We start from the raw sequence: 19276 nt of genomic DNA, 5'->3' as shown, positions 1-19276 counted from the left end.
CATGAGCTCTTTAAGCAAATCCTTCACTTAGTCACTTTGTGGCTTATGGGCCACATGTAATGGTTTGAGAGCAAGCCCTAGAAGGCTACAAAAGCTGAAGTTACACATTGTCCCTGTGGGCTTTATGTTGTGCAGGCCCAGCCTATTTAAGTCTACGCATTTAGTGTCATTGCTCTAGTCTTAGTGGCAGCTAACTTTCAAGCGGATTTGAAAAGTTACAACCAGAGCCAGGCTGACCTCTTGCACATGGAAGCACTTTGTCATATATTGGGGCTGGAGTGTTGACCTACGAAACAGGAATTAAAAGTCCAGACCTGGCCCCTCATCTACCAGCTGCTGAGCCTTCCCTGTTAAAAGTCCTGCAAGGACAGAGTCAAAATGTACCAAGCACAAATTTTGAAAAGGCTTTCCTTGAAAACTGCTAGAAATAAACAACCTTCAGTTGTGACTTAGGTGAAAACCTTGCAACGCTTCATGATGCAGCAGTGCTAACAACAACAAAAAGGAAAAAAGAAAACTACCTGATAATATATGTAGCTGGTCTTGCTATTTATTCTGCAATCTCAGTCTCCTGGTGGACAACCACCTTGGTCACAGACATGTCTGGGTGTTGCTCCTTTGCTTCTCTGATGGCCTGTACCAGAACCTGAAGAAAGATGGCATAAAGAACAAACTATCTTGAATCAAGTTTAGGGCAACAACATTTTGCTTCCTATCACGATCTAACTTTACCAACTACTTTCCATATAGTAATGAAGGTTTGCAACCTATCATTAGGGAAAACATTTTTGGATCAATTTAGGGCAACAAGGTTGTGGCTTATTTATTGGGTTCTTTTTCTGATCCACCGCAAGGTCACAGGGCAGCTTTCAATATAAAAATATGATATTTAAACCAGTTAAAACAGTTTACAATACAAAAAAAAATAGGGAAGGTCTTAAAAATGTATTTCAGATGTCAAAGGCCAGGGTAATGCAGTGTCTCTTCAGTATAGAATGAAAGCTATGCACTAAAGGTTGGCAGAGTTCAGAATCTGGCTAGAATCTTATCATGGGTGAACTTTCAAATCCCTCTGGAGACCCCAAAGGTCATGCAATATATCTTATATTTGATCTGCCAACTGCTCCATTGATAAAAGTGCCAGAAACAATGTGCACATACTCAGAATAGTCACTACACTAAAAGTCTTACTTGATCATGATCAATGTCTGCATCTCCTGTGATGACAATTCTTTTTTCAATTCGTGTTTCTGAAATTCCACCTTTCACAGTCTACGAGAGAACAAACAGCTTACAATGCAACAATGCCAAAATGTTAAAAAAATAGTTTTAAAGAGAAAAACAAGCCTAGTTAATCAATCAGAGCAACCAAAAGGTCAAGTCAGCAGGAATGGTTCATAATTAGATCTAGATTAGATGCATATCACTCTTTGACAACCAAATTCCTATGACTGTAAGCTTAATAGATATGCAAATGATTTTCCTACTGCTGTCACAGGCCTGGTTTGCACATCATGGTGAACATAAGAGAACAGGGGCTCCTGGAGAAGAGACTGCAGTTGTTTCACTCCTTCCTGGTCATTCTGCTGATGAACTGTGCTGAGCTAAGCCATGGTTTGGTTTAGTGTCATCTGAACCCTGGCTCGTGGCTTAACTCTTCCAGGCAAACCATGAGCCATAAGCAATAGGACAAGCTTTGGTTACAGCTCATGCTTAGTTTGAAGAGACATAAACCACAATCCCAATTTCCAATGATACTCTATACCAAGCTGTCGCTCGGCTCAACTCAGCACAGCAGCAGAATGGCTGAGAAGGAGCAAAGAAGCTGCAATTTCCTTCCCAGAAGTCCACATGCTTATGCTAAGCCATGATTTAGCTTAGCAAGACATATGAATCAGGCCATAGTGAGAAATGTGAATGGAGTGTGTGATAACTGCTATCACAGGTTTGTTGTGCTTATATGGCTCCCAATGGTAGCTGCGTTTTACACAATTCTTAGCTTGTTCAAACCCACAATAGTGACCAAGCTCTCAGGGACACTATCTCCTTTTTTTCAAAACAGGGATCTGAAATGGAGACATGTTAGATTCCACTCTAGCCTGGGCTAGACTCCTTTGATTCAAAGCTAACATTCAGGACTATACTGGCTCCTAAGAAAAGCAGACTACAGCACACGTAAGAATACATAAAGGACATCAAAATAAAATTGTTTCAGAAATTACTTTTCTCTGCTGACATCCTAACAATGCAAAAAAAGAAAGAAAAAGAAATGGATGAATTTCCATATAGACACGTATCTTCAATGTATGAATAGTTAGAACCGCACTTAGATCTTGCAGACCTTTATCAGACACAAAGTTTGTGTGTCCACTTAATAACTGACCTACTCATTATAAAGATATACATCTTTGTTTCCTCCTTTCCCTATTCAGTTTTTGCATAAAAAGCTAGTTCCACATTAAGAGAAATAGAGGGAGAGGAAAGACAAAGAGCAAGTACAAAAAAAGAAAGAGCAAGTAGAGAAAAAGTTTTTGTCCTATGGTCTGATAAGATGAATGGTCACATCTACATGGGGGGAAAGTAATATCTGAAACAGTCCTGCTAACATTTGTCTTTCTACTCGGACTACCACCCAATTAGAGAAATCATAGTGGATTCATTGTGTTTTAGTTGTTTAACTACACATACATATGAATAAAAGCAACAGTTTTTATGAAAAAACATGTTTTAAAAACATATTTTGTTTTTAGATTCTGCAATCTTTCTTTTAGATAATGTTACAGGAAGCATCAATTCCTGATTGAGAAAGAAGAGGGGAATTCGCCTTAAGACAGTGCTTGTAAATACAAGTACTTGTATTAAAAATGATACTTTAAAAAATCCACTGGACAATTGAGATGCGTCTTTAGTCCTTTTTAAAAATAAACTTTATCTACTTGACTGAAAGTCACAGTTCCACTTTCAACCAAATTCATGCTAGCAGAAAACTCTTAGATTCAAACACACACTTCTTATACACCAGGAGAACTGGTACAAAAACAAAGAGAGGTAAAGGTGTATAAGCAACAAACCTAGTCATTGAAGGAATGCTGTGGAAGATGAACAGAAATGCTTAACAGCACAATTCCTTCATAATCTCATCATCCTAACCTACTGGCAAATTTATTCGCCTTCTCACTCTGTTAGTCCAAATGAAATGGAGCCCAGAAAACCTTAGATTGTGTATCAATTTGATCCTTTTAATGTCTTTTTGTATGTTTTGTGGTATTTTATGCACTGTGATTTGCTATTTTATTGATTATAGATTAGTAATTCTTTATTGTAATTGATAAGCATAAACTTTTATTATATGCTGATGCTTAATTTTACTGTTTACTATTAGATTTCAATGGATGATTGAATATTGCTTTTTTGATATAAGTTGTTTAATTTAAAAGTTGTTGTGTCTTTTTAATATTGGATCAGATTGTTGCTATTAATGGTTGATGTTTTATTATGTTTTTAAATGTGTTGGAAGCTGCCCAGATAGGTGGGGTATTATTATTAATAATAATAATAATAATAATAATAATAATAATAATAATAATAAACATGCTGAAATGCCTTTATCTGTGTTAACACAAGAATACTTCTCCATTATTAAGTGAAACCATGCAACACCTAAACATTAAATATAAATTCCCCTCAGGAGGAAGACATGGACCTATAAATATCCAGTACTTTGGAGGATAAACTGTGGAGAAAGCCATCCTTTAATCCAACAGTGTTTATGGAATTCTCTTTTAAGCTAAGTTACACAAACAGTTGCTTATCTTCCTATTATTGGAGAGGTTGTCCAGTGAGGGGCTCCCTAAGAGACCAAAATAAAATTGTTTCAGAAATTACTTTTCTCGGCTGACATCCTAAGAATGCAAAAAAGAGATGGAGGAATTTCCATTTAGACACATATCTTCAAGTATGAATGGTCAGAACAGCACTTAGATCTTGCACTGAGAGCAGGAAAGATTAGATGAGCCAAAATAAGAAAAACCTTTATAAAGAAAAATGATGGCAACATCAATGACAAGGAAAAGAGAAGTTAGACTATTCATTAACTCAAAGGAACTTGAAACAAAAGACCTTTTTCACTTTACTGGTTTACATGTTTTCAAGCCCTAGGAAAGAATGGTGCTCATTATGTTATTCCTGCCCCTTCCCTTAAGTAATATGTGAACTTGCCCTACCAAAGAGCAACGGTATAAAGGTAGAGGCAATTACTCAGTTAAACCTAATTAGAAGTAAAGCCCCAAAGAAAGAGCAGGCTGAATCCACAGGGTTCTGTGCAAATAATGTCAGAGAAGTGGGGTGGTGATACCTCTCTAAGTGAAACCAGCTTTCATACTCATAAAGATTGTAGACATCACTTAAGTTGCAAGAGTGGCAACTATTCTAGAATGAGTAATGTACAGGATGGTGACAATGAACATTAAAGCATTCTTTCTGGAACATGGACCAGGATTTCCCTTCCAGGGTCAAGTTAATGGGATTGAGGATAACTGAGATTAGGGAACCATTGAACTGTCAGTCACATCATCCCTCAAAACAGAGAGGTCTTTTAGCTTCCTTGACTAATACATTTCCTTTAAACAAAGCTGCCTTTGAATTCTTTCTGGTGGCTGCCTTCAAGAAAAAGCTCACTGCAGCTTTGATGCCCTCAACTTTGGTGCTTTTCTAACAAGTAGCAGTAACATTGGTGCTGGAGGAGAGCACATCTGCAAACAAGAGGTAAAAATAATGACTATCTTGTATTTGGCTGCTCTACTACATGTTCGTTTGGGTCAACTGTATTGCAACACACGTGGCATATATATTTTTCTGCCACACATTTTCACAAGTGATGCATCTGGAGAGATCTCCACCAAGTAGTAAAGCTTGCCACATATTGTGAAGACTATCTGGAATTATTTCCACGTGGTATCACTGCACCTAATAGCTACAATGTTTGAAAGCCACTTTCCACATTAGTCATCTGAAATCCATATAGGCTCGTTAACACAATCAGGTTGGTTGAACCATATGAACATTCCAGTATTACAGCCATCTTGAGGGACCGTGGAGTATGGAAGCAAAGTGAAGCAGCTTCTATGGGGGGGGACCACATAATGACTGAAGCCTTATCTAAATATATTTGTTGTGCTTTAGAATGACTTGGTATTGGAGATGGCTTTCTGTTTTAGTACTATCATCTAGTGTACAAAGGTCAGTAGTAATCTGTGCTTATTGGCAATCTCTAGTGGCAATTTGTGTTTCTCAGCAATCTCTGACCTTGATTTCTAAAACATAATGGGTCCTTTAATGTAGGCTAGCCCCAGCAGAGAGAATATGCTAGACACATACGGCTAAACACCATTTCTTTTGCCAGCAACAGTGTGCTGAGCTTGCTCTATTGGTTATTTCAAATGAATCCTGTGTCCCAGATAATGTTAGCTAATGGTCTCTTCTCGGGGTAGCTACCCACTTATTACTTTAACAACATGGAACCTCCTGTGAATAGCTCCCAAATTGGAAACACCTGTGTACCTAGCTTGGGAAAAGACGTCCGTGTTGAAAGATGTTCAAAGTGGGGTTAGTATGCATTTCTCCAAGCTAGAAAGATCCAGGTGGGTCTGGTCAGTGTCTGGATAGACCATCTGAGGACAGTATGTATGCTGCCTTGAGTTCCACGTTAGGGGAAAAGGTAGGTTATGTATGTTTAATGAGATTTGTTCCCATCAGCTTCTTTCCATACCATTGGAAAGAAGCTGAAAATGGTAGGGAAAATCCTGTTCAACAGTATTCTGAATACCATTTGTCCTAGATTGAAACCTTCAAGTGAAGCATCACTGGTGACTGTGTCACATCTAGAGTACTGACAGGACAAGTAAAAGGAAGCAGACACGAGCCCTACAGTCAGTAAAATTCTGATGTGCCACAAATTGCCAATCCCATTAGAGAAGGGTCACCCAAAGACAGACAGAGACTAGAGTTTGTACAACTCATTCCCTATCAACGCAAATAGCTTATCAGTGAGGTCACACACTTGAGACTATTGTATTTTACCTTCGTAATCTGAGTAGTGGTAGTGCTGCTGGTGGTCTCTGAAGTGATGGTCTGAGCACTTAGCAGAACTCCAGGGTCTAAATCCCCACTGCCATCATCAGTCTATGGCAGAGATACATAACAAGTATAAATTATCTCCTTGCTCACCTAGAGAGAGTTGTTTGTTCAGCAGAGAAGGCTACAACAGCAAAGTGTAATGAGCCAGAAGGCTGCTGGTAAATTTGCAATAATTTAATGTTACTATTCAAATCTGCATCAATGTGGCACAGGATTGCAACTATTGGTTGTCTTCACACAAAACATTAAACCATAATTTAGCACTACATGAATTAGATATGGCAAGCCTTAGTGAAGAAGCATCGGGTTTCCACGCTCTCCTTTGCGCCTTCTGTGGGGTCTGGAGGACTTATTCACCAGCAAGTCATAAGAATTTAAAATTCAGTATTAAAAACAGTACCAAATGCAACCACAGGAATCAGGTGGATCCTGAAAATCCATGTCTCAGCTGTCAAAGGTGAGGGCAACGAGGTGCATCTTCACCTTTCACCAAACCAAACCCCTCTGTGAGAAAGGAATTCCACAGCTTAGGGGCTGCCACAGAGAATGCTCTCTTTCAGGTCACCCCACAAACTTCCATGGATGGTGGAACTACCAGTAGGGCACTCTCTGAAGATCTTAACCCCCAACAGGGTCTGTAGGGAAGGAGGTTGTCTCTCAGATATTTGGGGGTTAAGGTGTTTAGGGCTCTAAACACTGGTGTGGGCATCCTGAACTGAATCCAGAAACAAACTGGAAACCAGTGCAGCTGTTTTACAGCAGGGGTTATATGAGTTCCAAAGGCAACCACAGTGAATAAACTGGCTGCTGCATTTTAGACCAGCTGAAGTTTCCAAGTCATCTTCACGGGCAGCCCTATGTAGAACTCACTGCAATGATCCAGAAGCAACCAGAGCACAGAATACTGTAGTCAAGTAATCTCAATCCAAAAGGGGCCCTAGCTGGTGAAGCAAACATAGCTGGAACTCCTAGCCGCAAAGACCACCCGGGCCTTCAGTAACAATGTTGAATCCAGCAGGACCTGCAAGCCATGAACCTGCTCCTAGTAGTATAATCCCATCTACAAGTGGAAGTTTTCCTACCTCCTAGATTCAAGAACTTGGAACTCATAACACCTCTCTATCTTTTTAGGATTCACTTTCAATTTGTTGGCCCCCACTCAGCCTACCACACCCCACAAACACTTGTCTAGCACCTCAGCTGCCTCCTTTGATTCAGGTGTGTGTGTGTGTGTGTGTGTGTGTGTGTGTGTGTGAGAGAGAGAGAGAGAGAGAGAGAGAGAGAGAGAGAGAGAGAGATGTGTCATCTACATATTGATGACAACTCCCAGCAGCTTCACTGAGATCTTAAATAAGACAGAACCCTGCAGGACACTACAGGAAAGCTCCCATGGCACTGAACAGTGTCTCCCGTGACTACTTTTTGGAAACAACCCTGTAGGTAGGAGCAGAACCATAAAAATATAGCTAAATCCATGGCAGCTGGCCATGAAGACCCCCAGCAAGCGATAAGCCTGAATGTCCCCATCATTATACTTTTGAGTTTAGCTCAGCTAACTGGGTCAGGGAGCAAAATGTCTGGTACAACAATATAATCCGTTGTCAGCTGTGGTCTCTAATTCAGATACTATGCTTTCCATGTTGCATGGGCTAGGAACTGGACAAAACTGCTAAGGTAAGAATTTCTCCAGGTTTTTGCCACTCTCTTTTGCCCTTTCTCTTAGTCCTCAGGTAATGCGATACGAAGGTTCCCCAGAGAAAGCACACTTTCCAGTCACATTTCCAACGTGAACCAGTCTTTCAACAAAAAGGGCTAGATAACTACATAAAATATGTTTTGGTAGCACAGTGCAACATTTCAACCATTTTTAGGTACAAGAAAGCTTATGCAGAGCAAGGTGCATCAAAACTCATATGTGCCTAATGTGTCAGAACATCTAAGCACCAACAGTGGTGCTGCTGTGCAGAAACAAACTAAAAAACCCCAAATCTTAATTCAACACCAAGGTTTAATACCTGCTGAACAACAATGCTTTGTTTCCTCAGAATCTGGTTAGTGAGCTGTTTGACAAAACTTGTAGCACCCTCAGAGTTACTTCCTTGTTGCCACAATGGTAGCGTGAGCCTCAGTCCTGCTTCTGGAGCTGGATAGCCACACAAACATAATGAAATAAAAGGAGAGACTTGGCTCAAAGAGGATAGCCATAGTATGTGTTGGGGCAGGTGGTTACCTCTTTTTGAAGGGGAAAAGAAAGCTTTAAAAACCCAGGTGTTTGTTCCTATGCTAAAAAAGAAAGCTCTTTTTTTTCTTTAGTAAAAACTAACTACAAACAATGACCCTGATAGTGTGTGTACGTGTTTAAGTGTAGTCTAACAATAAAAAAACTTCCAAGGGTCACCATGACAGATTAGACTGAAAAAATTAGCTATGCACAGGTTCCTTCAGCAAACGGATGTTTCCCCTGGTTTGCCATCTCAGACTGGAAGAACGCCACCAATTATTTCTTAGTCTGCCTTTAAACATATTTGTGCCACAGTGAAATATCTGCTCATGTACTTGTTCATTAGAATTACATATTAATTAATATTTTACAAGGGTTTGTGAAACTTACTGAAATATCAAATGCAATACCTTCAGAGTGTCCACTAGGTGGAAGCAGCATCCAACAGATATCACAGAATTTCCAAGGTTTCAACATATTCAAATGTGATGAGGACATTTTAAGCATCTCTCAGGTGGAGTCAGCTCTAGAATGTGTGGCTATTCCTTGTATGGTTGGCACAAAATAGCACAGAAATTGTTTTAACTCAGCCAGTAAACCTCCATGCCAGAGCTGACCAAAACCTACTTATACATGAAGTTGAGAGGGATTTTTATAATGTGAAGCTATATTCAAAACATATCAACCTCTACAAATGCAGATAATGTTAAAACATGTAGTGGATAGCTAAGCTCTATACCAGCTATTTAGGAACAGAATTTGGACATGTGCCAGGTCATAAACGTAATTCTCTGTCAACTTGCACTCAAAAGGCACTACCAAAATGTTTCACTCAAAAGTTCAAAAGCATTAAAACTAAAAAGGGCCAATTAAAAAATAAATAAATTCATATCCCAACATTCCTCCTAAAGAAACTCCAAGAGGAAAAAAATGTTGCATAGTACACTCACCAGCTAAATGGGAAATGCATTTAAAAATGAAAAAAGTTTTTTAACACGCAGACAGAAAAATAAAAAGGATAGATCCAAGCAGTTCTTCTGAAGAAGTGTATTCCATACAGAAAATGTTGCCACTGAGAAAGCCTTACCCTGTATTGTTGCTAACCTTATTTTAGCAGGTGGAATGCAGAGATTAGAGAAATACATTAGAGAAATTAGTTCCTAAAGCATGAAGGCTCTAAAAGTCAGAACCAACATGCTGAACTGGCCTGAAACAAATAGGTAATCCATGCTGTGAAGCCAGGACTGGAGTTCTACACTGTCTGGGGCCCTCCCTCGTTTAATATGGAAGCTACCACATTCAGTGCCAGCTGAATTCCAACCAGACTTCAAAAGGCAGCGATAAGTAAGCACATTGCAATAATCTAAATGGGAACAAAGCATGGGTGACTGAAGTAAAATCCTTATAAGAGAAAAAAGGGTGTAGTCAGCTCACCAAGCAAAATGATTAAAAAGAGTGTTCCTCATCATGACTGCCACCTGAGATCAAGGAGCAAGGCAAGGTTAAGTAGCATTCCTATGCTGTATATTTGCTACTCTAAGGAGAGTGAAGCCTCATGAAGAACTCTCTAACCCAGTAGAGGCTGGTTCATTAAGATGAACAGGGAAGACTTAGCTACTCCTGGATTCGATTGGGGGGCGGGGGGTAAAGCAGGGTGTCATACTTAAGATACTCCAAAACTGTTGAATGATTGGGTGAAGTATCTGTGTATAGATACTAAAAAACAGAAGAGATCACAGATGGAACTTTTTGCTATGCCACAATATAAATCCCCAAAGGGTTGAGCAATAGTCACCCACTGCTATCTTCCAATTCTGACCAATCATGTAGGAGAAGAACCACTCCAGAGCAATGCCTCCAAATCCTAACTGATTAAGATGCCCCCAAAGGATATGATGGTCTATTATATGGAACATCAAAAAGAATGTGCCGGACCACACTTTCCCTTTCAGATAATACACGAGGGGCAACAAAAGAGGCTGAAATGCCCAAATCTGCCCTGAACCAACTGGACTTACTCTTTCAAATTGGTTTCTCTTAAGAGTTCCTGCAACTCTGCCACCACCAACCACTCAATCAACCTGTCAGCACTGCTCAGTCCAAGTTGGTAGGTCCCCCCCCCCCATTCAGGGACTTTTCAAATTGGAACACTTTCCCACAGTGATACAATAATCTGAGTCTTATTAGCCTGCCCTAGGTGGCAGGGTTAAAGTGAGCTGGTCATAGGACTCAGATCTTCTCTACAGCCTTGGGTAGCAATAAATCAAAGCTTCCATCAAAAACTGACAAGGAGGTGCATTACACACTTCATTGTGGCCTGCAGAAAACATGAAGCCTTGTCAGAGTGAATTCTGACACTGATACTAGTTCACTTTGGGGAACATGGTATTGTATACAGTGGTACCTCTAGTTGCGGACACGATCCATTCCGGGGTGCTGTTCGCACCCTGAAAAGTCCGCAACTAGAGCAGCAGTTCTAAGCAAGTGCAGAGCACAATAGAGCGCTTCTACGCATGTGTGAAGCGCGAAGAATGCTTCTGTGCATGCGTCGAAACCCGGAAGTATACACTTCCGGGTTTGCCACGTTCGCAAGCCAAAAAGATGCAACATGAACCTAACGCAACACGAGGTATGACTGTATAGGGAAAGCAAAACAGACACAAAACTTGGCATATATATGCTCACACAAGTTATAATGAATGCATGAGGATGAAAACTACATGCTCAGAAGCCACAAGCTACTTTCAGTTTTGATACTTCTCCCCAGAAAGTCAATATCCACTGGGTAGGAAGTAACTCCCTCATTAAATTTCTCCTAAAGGGTTAATAATCAAGAAGACAGTTGGAGTATCAAAACTTCTAGAAAGTTTTATTGGGGCTGCAATCTTGCTTTGGAATTAATGTAATATGTTTTAAAATTGATGTAAAGATTGTAAAGGTCTAAAGGTTCAAGTTCAATCTAAAGGTTCAGGTTCAAATAGCTGTCTTTGACCACTGCAGCCTCCCCTATTAACGCACATTTTCTTCCCTTTCTTTGTGCCTTCCATGAGTGTTGTGGCTATTGTGCAAGCATAGTGGGCACAATCCTCATATAGTCTGGGAAGCTCTACTCATTGTGATCGATGCAGGGGGGGAAACAGCATTATACCACTCTTTTCTGCAGCAAAGAGGGAAAGCCTAGATGCCATACATATATGTACAAAAGTCTGAAAACTCAAGCCCGATCAGACTTCCCAGATATGTATTTATGTTTGTGTTCGGTGCAGAAAGCACTGGTGTCAACAGTGGTATTTCTCACAACAATTTAAACCTGTGAAGCTCCTCTCAGGTAAGCTTGTCCCATTGAAATCAAATTTTCTAATTTTCACTGAGACTATTTACACTACAATAAAACTGTACCACCAGATTATGAAACAGCCTACCTGTGCAGCTTCATAAGTTATAGTCTTGGTCTCTGTATGGACAATAGGAACTTCTTTCGTTGGAATTTCACTTTTCACCGTGTTCGACACATCAGAGATAGTAACTGTCTGAGTCTTCACAAGGGGTGGCTACAAAACAGGATTTTAGAGAGAGAGAAATCACATTTAGTACCATTAAACTCTAACAATATTACTGACAACCATTCCAATACTGATCTGATAAAAGCACAATGGACTCCATATAGAAATTTCAATTGCTATGTTGTTTGCACTAAAGGCACATTTTGGAAAGTCATCTGTCAATGTTTGGAGATAAAATACAAATAACATTTTCCCCCTAGCTTCCTGGCCAAATGTGACCATCTGCAAACTAAAATATGGAAACTGTTTCATAGTTAAAAGGGTAAGCCAAATTTAGCATGCGGATAAGAATCTTTATGGTTAGGAGGAGCTCAAGTCTGATTAATATGCTAGTATATTAAGAGATTATACAAATGTATGATTTCCAGCCAGTGTGAGATGTGTAGAGTCCAGTAGCTTCTATTAAATCAGCATCAGATCATTATTTATGGATATACAAATTTCAAGAATAACAGGAAAAGAAAAATCAGCTGTGCCACCACCTGATAATTAATCAAAAGAGAATGTAATATTAGTAAGAGCACCACCAGGCTTTTCCCACTCTGTTATGTTCCCTTCACCTTTTCAAAGTCTGACAGATATCACCTTGATTATTCCCAGATCAAATGTTGAGGTATTTTAGCAGATGGGATTGTTAAGAACACTGGAGCAGGCAATTTTTATTTATTTTTTACTTTGATGGGTAAATGCAGGTGTTTCCTCAGAGATTTCCAAATCAGATGACTATAGACTCAAAGAGCTATGTTTTGTTCTTGTAAATGGAAAGACTTGCGGCTCTGGCTGCTTTTAGCTCAATATTTTCTGCAATGTATTTACAACACACAGAAGACATTTAGCACTATCTCATAAAATCTGATGCCTTTTAGAATTGGTTTCCTTTTCTTTTAAATATATTCTGCTTGAGTCAGGAGACAATACTTTTTAAAAAATTGTTTTAATAAAATATACATCTACTTTGTAGAGGAGGGGAATCATTCCTATAGACTGGAGATTAAGTGGTTGATTAGTTTGGGGAATATTTCAGGCCATCAAAACATAATCCTTCTTTATGGATTTATGACATATGCTTGCTGCAGTGTTTGTAGAATGGCTCCGAAAATGTAGCAGAGAAGACTGCAAAGAGAGGTGTTTCAAGTTCACATTTACTACCTGGAAACAGCGAATGAGGGCAGGAAACTCATTATCAATACTTGAGCTGTGACATTCTCCATTTAGCTCGCTAAGTGGCTCACTTGCCCCTTTTCCCCCTTCAACATCACAGGCTTCCTCCTCTTGTTCGTGGAGGTGCAATGGAGGTGAAGAAGGGATTTTATAGACTTCCATCTCATCCTGTTTTGAGTCCTCAGCCTCTTTCTCCACATCTGAGTAAAATCCCTCTCCACACCTTAGGTCTTCCTTGCTCTCACTGAGAGCGGCAGCAGCAGCAGCACCCTGCTTCTCCTGCTCCTTGCTGCTTGCGGAAGAAGTGTCAGATTCACAAGTATGTGCAGACTCCTGTGGGCTTGACACTGGGCTCTCACTAAGGGCCACTGAGTGCTTTGAGACCTCCCATTCAAAGTGAGAGGTAATATTTCCCCCCTCTGCCATTGCATCCAGATCCTCTTTGAAGGGAGAGTCACTCGCACTCTAAAATGAAATGAATACACAAAAAGGCCAGAAATTAGGAACAGGGCACACTAGAAACATAGACCATTTTAGCACATGTCAATTTGAAAGGGCCTATATGCAACCTATTGCAATCCACACAATAGAAGATCAGTACAGTGGTACCTCGGTTTAAGAACAGCCCTGTTTACGAAATATTCAGTTTATGAACCCCCGAAAACCGGAAGTAGTGTCCCAGTTTGAGAACTTTACCTCAGTCTAAGAACAGAATCCGAACGGTGGAAGGGCATCGGCGGTGGGAGGCCTCATTAGGGAAAGCGCGCCTCGGTTTAAGAACAGTTTCGGTTTAAGAACGGACTTCCGGAACCGATTAAGTTCATAAACCGAGGTACCACTATACTTCAAGTGTTTTGAAAAATGGCCAAGTTGCAGGTAGGCCTGACACAATGGAATTGACAGCATTGCATATCCTGACAGCAGAACTTCCAGGGCCAGGATGAGACACCCTGCTCTGCTTTTTGACAAGGTGGGGACAAGATGTCACTGTCCTCTCAACTGCTCTTCCTTCCCTTGTCTCTGCCAGCAGGGCAATAATACGTTGGAGATGGGAGATTCAAACATCACTGCCTGTGCTGTCTAATACACACAGATATGATGGGATCACCATGTGTATCAAGCCAAACCAGATGAGATCTAATGGATTTCAGACTACCCCCAAACTGGACTGGGGCAGCAACAATAAGGGGGCAGAGGGAAACCATCTTCCCCTGTGCTGTTTCCCTGGTTTTAAATTATTCTCTCCACAAAGCTGGTATTAACAGTGGCAGGGAAATGAGACAGAAAGCCATCCTGAACCTATCTTTTCCCCTCCTCAGCAAATGGCAGCTTCGGTGTGAGCATTAACTAAGAAAAATGGCACAGGAGAAATGGGTTATCTTTCCAACACTGCACCCCCTATCCTCACCCTATGGCTGCACACAAGTCTTCTATAGTCCCACATTGGCCCTCATTGGCACAAGGAGAATGGCTGACGTTTGTGACATGCCTAGACCTCTCTGCATCTGCACTATTTCCATTTCTAAGCAGGCAGTGATTCTTTTAAAAACTAAGTATTAAAGGGTTGTCTTCACCTTACTGAGAATGATCAATTCCTTTAAAAAGACTTCCATAAAGAGAAGGGGAAACCACATTTATTGCTGTATGTTGAAAAAATATATTATCCATGCAGAAGAAAGTTCTATATGACTTTAGAAAGCTTATATTTCTTCCAAAGAAAGTTTGAGGATACAATGCCTTTTCCATGTGGCCAAAGTTCTGATGAGTTGGAATGTCTACTTTTATATGCACCTCTAGGAGCCATCACAGTTGCTGATGCTTCCAGCATTGCAGAACACATCAAGTATAACTTTAAAGCAGACAATATTACTGTTTTGTAAGAGTCATGACAAGAGAGCCCCAAACATACATATGCCACATTCAGAAACCACACTGCAGCCTTAAGACGATATCACACCAGATGTGAGCACATTATTTAACCGTTTGCAATGGTGCTGTTTGTCTGAATATCATATCTGATCGCTGAAATGCTGCAGTTCTCAAGCAATGAGTTCTTTGGATCTTTTACTGTAAAATGAGTAACAAAAAAAGATGATGTGAAACAAAGAAATCCAACCTCCCTAAAAGAAAGCAAGTGTGTCCATAGCACCTGAGATACTTTGGAAGACTGTGCCAAGCCAGAGGATTTAACCAAGGCTGGTGCTATTCTGTCTTCCATCGTGCGCCTGTTAGAAAGTTCTCAACTAGGTCTTCGTACATCTCTGCGAGCCCTCTAGCTAGAACTTGAAGGAAAGGAATAGTAACAGAAGAAAAGACAAGAGTTAAAACATGCACAATACCAGAAAACGTGCATAGTAAGTAGGAAAATCTTAACAGGAAAGGGGGAAAGAGAAAGCTATAAGCCGCATATGTAAATCACAGACCACAGTTTTAAATAGGATGATATTTTTCAAAAGTAAATTTTCCACATTTAGTGGAAAGGATGGTTGGTACAGGCAATCAAATAAGCAAGTGGATGTTTATATAGCAGAATACAAAACATAAATTATTCTTAAACTCTGCTTTATTTAGTAATGGGATAAAGCAGTTGAATAATGATAAACAGTCTAAGGAACACTTATTTCCTTTAAAATAAGTTTTTTAGAATTTTGCCCTGGTATCTGCAAATGCACATGCATACTCAATGTACATGCACAAAAAAGGGTGAGCTTAAAAAAAACCTTACTTTTTTCAAGATTAACCAGACAACTATATCTCATTTAGCACTTCTTTCTGTATTTATATGCAAGCAAAAGAAGTGTACTTAAGATTGCAATCCTATATATACATGAGAAAAAGGGATACTGAACTCCATAGATTTACTCAGGACCAAATCAAATGCGGGAATAATATTGAGGAGGGGAGCAACTGTTCTGGGCAGCAGATTAGGGGGGTGGCAAACAGCATCATACCCTCCACCTTCCTCCCTGCCAAGCCCTCAGTAGGCAGCAGGAACTGTGCTTTTGTATGGGAACTACTCACTATCAAGCAATAGGAAACGCCTGGTCAGGGCATTGCATATTAGGTAATTTGATAACGGGCATGAACAGCCACAGCACAGGGAAGCTGAGCTTGCTTCCTACTCTCATTCAAAACTGTTAGCTTGTTTCCTGGAAATCCTATTGAACGATGACCATCTTTAGCTGCAAGAGCAAAAAGCTGTGGATGGATCTTCCCTCCTAGCAAAACTAGGGCCTCACTACTAATGGGAAGTGGATTAATTATTTTAATTAATTATTTATTTTAAAGTGGATCTGTTTATTTTAGGGAGGTGCAGAGGGTGGAAAGAAGTCAGAAGAATGGATGGTAAAGTGCCCTCTCTTCATCCTGTACAGTCATAACATTGTATCCTGAACACCTTGGCTACCAAACAAATCGGCTCCCAAACAATCAAAACCCAAAAGTGAGCGTTCCGGTTTTCGAATGATTTTCAAAAGTCAAACGGAAGCTTCCTGCAGCCAACCAGAAGCTGCGCTTTGGTTTCCAAACGTTTTGGAAGTCGAACGGATTCCATTTGACTTCCAAGGTACAACTGGATATGGTAATGTAATGTATCACAATTTCCTTCACCCTTCACCTCTTTCCTGTCATCTATTCATCCTCTGGCTGCCTTCCTGCCCTGTTCTTTACGTCTTCCCTTCTTTCCTTTCTCTCTTTCTCTCAACTTGTTTCTTTCCTTCCACCACCTTTTTCTCCTTCACTGGGATGCAGGTGGCGCTGTGGTCTAAACCACTGAGCCTCTTGGGCTTGCTGATCATAAAGTTGGCGGTTCAAATCCACATGACAGGCTGAGCTCCTGTTGCTCTGCCCCAGCTCCTGCCAACCTAGTACTTCAGAAGCACGCCAGTACAAGTAGATAAATAGGTACCACTGCGGTGGGAAGGTAAATGCGCTTGGTTTGAATAAGATTTTTTCTGCAGCATATGTAAGTGTGTGTTACAAACAGGAGAAAGGGCACCAAGCCACATTCAGACATCCACTCAGCTCCCATCAAGGCCTTCAATTTGTTAACTGTAGGATTGGCCTTTTCTTGGTTGTGTGTTTTAGCAAGTGCTACCTGAATTTTTTGGCGTGTTTTATTTGTTTGGCCAGGGAGGGGGGAAGGTGTAAGTACTTTGTGGCTTAAAAGTGTGCCCCTGGGCCCAAGGAACTCCATATATTGCCTCCCTACAACCCATAAATGATATGAAGAAATGGTGATTGGGCATAGTTGCCAACATTATCATATTTCCTCACTGCTTGTATTTCAAATTTCATATCCATCTGCACCTTAAGATTTTTCCCTTTTTATGTCCTGTTCCCTTTTAAATAAAATCTAGATGACTAAGGCTATCTTTTCCCTAGGCTTCCCTCACTTAAACACCACTGAATGATAAATAATTATAGTAGCTCAAAAGCGGTTATTCACAATCAGGGAGAAGCGGGTAGCAGTGGAGACTCCCCCCCCCCCATGGCAAAATTTCTACATCTGGAACTGGATTTACTTATCTATATTTATAAACAGCTTTATACCCCTCAAGACATCTTACAATAGTATGCCATTTAAAAATAAGTAACATATATAGCACCTAATATTAGTATCTTACAATGGTGGGTTATAACCTAGGGTTATATGTCAGTCATATGAGCAGAAAAACCATCCCCCATGAACTTGTTTAATACAAGTATTTTGGGAGCTGGCCATTTTATGTTAAAAATCTAATCAATCGAATACTCAACATGATCCTACACAGGGCTGTAAATTTTGATGCACAGCCCTTTGCTTACACTGCAATTGTTAAAGCAGGATCCTATGTAAGGAAGGAACAGATCCATTCATTTGGCTCCAAAAACCCCTTCCATCTTCCTTGATACAAAGTTTAGTAAATATGTGCCTTGCTCAAAGGATGGGCTTTTCTCATAGCACTCGGGGTGCTGTGCTAAGTGTACAGATGGGTCTAACCCTAATTTTACCCTTCCAGCTCCACAGCAGCTTTTTCACAGGGTTCGTTCCACAGGGTCAAACCAACCGCTGAGAGCTCTATGCCTGAATCCAGCGCCTGATATTTTTAAGAGCCAGAAATCAGACTTAGTGAATTTGAACAAACTTTGCTCAATGGGAGAGACAACTGTCTGCATTAGGAATAACTTGCTAAATGTCTGGGAAATTAGGAAATAGTCTGCAAAAAAATTGCAATTTTGATTGAGAATAATGATCAAAATATAAATACTCAAAAGGCATCTATAAAGCAAACATGTTTTCAACACACAATAGCTGCAAATGGTCAGCCACATGCAAATCTGAGGGGGTGGGAGAAGCATTGATAAGATCAGTTGGTGGGAACAACTTTTTCTTGCCACCGGATTGCACCACCAGCCAAAATTAGCTTCTTTGAGAAGGTGAATGCTTTTACACACACACACACACACACACACACTTTTACACTTGGGATTCCCAAGATCTTAAGCCTAATAAGCCCCTTGCATTAGCACGCTGCTGCTCAAGGGTGTATTCATTTGTATACATAAGAAAGCACTATTTATTTTATTTATTTATTAAATTTATATACCGCCCTATACCTGCAGATCTCAGGGTGGTTCACAACATAAAATTACAATATAAAAGAGAAAAATAGCCTGGCGGAGAGTTAAGAGATTAGTCAGGGAGAAAGAAGTTTCCTTCTTATGCCCAGAGCCTCAATCCAGAACTCCCAAGGTTCTAAGTGATCACACAAATATCAGCTACACATGAGCAGCTAGCCATATCTGTGACAGCAACACGTTCTGGTGCATGAACCAAAATATCTGATCTTACCAAGCTTCTCCCTACTATACCCACTTTTAAAAAAGGTATTAAAAAAACTAAATCAAAACCCAAATGGACTGATTTTTTAGGTGCCAAGACACGACTTTCATCAAGTAGATGGATAGCCTCCAAAGGAATCAGACCATTTGTTTCTGACACATTGGCATAAGATACTGCAGCAGTTTTGCTAAAGCCACATATACATATATAATTTACACAGGGGCAAAAAAAGACACAAGATGCAGTGTTTCCTGAATTTCTTTGTAAGCCAAAGCCTGTGGGGAGTTGAATAATGCCAACTGGTTGCTATATTACATGTGGTGATCCAGAAGCTCACTGTGCCTAATAGAACTCTGATGCACTTCTTCATTG

General features: G+C 40.2%; 1 protein-coding gene across 50 annotated transcripts in view; it reads right to left on the bottom strand.

The window, feature by feature from the left end:
- Positions 1 to 19276, bottom strand: part of EPB41 (erythrocyte membrane protein band 4.1) — a 131494-nt gene that overhangs the window by 6300 nt on the left and 105918 nt on the right. For 22 of the 50 annotated variants that reach the window (XM_083512118.1, XM_083512112.1, XM_083512111.1 and 19 more), the window contains 4 exons: positions 11779 to 11907; positions 6079 to 6180; positions 1192 to 1272; positions 522 to 646 (listed from right to left, as the gene is read on the bottom strand). In XM_083512118.1, coding sequence (XP_083368244.1) covers positions 551 to 646; positions 1192 to 1272; positions 6079 to 6180; positions 11779 to 11907 — 408 coding nt within the window. In that variant the 3' untranslated portion in view covers positions 522 to 550. Of the gene's footprint in view, positions 1 to 521; positions 647 to 1191; positions 1273 to 6078; positions 6181 to 11778; positions 11908 to 13068; positions 13546 to 19276 lie in introns of all 50 variants that reach the window. The other 28 variants (XM_083512115.1, XM_083512114.1, XM_083512121.1 and 25 more) reach the window with 3 other exon arrangements.

This window comes from Podarcis liolepis, assembly GCF_965112155.1.
Source record: "Podarcis liolepis genome assembly, chromosome: 7".
Lineage (NCBI taxonomy): Eukaryota > Metazoa > Chordata > Lepidosauria > Squamata > Lacertidae > Podarcis > Podarcis liolepis.
The sequence above is the reverse complement of the archived record's forward strand: the minus strand, read 5'-3'. Positions and strand labels throughout refer to the sequence as shown.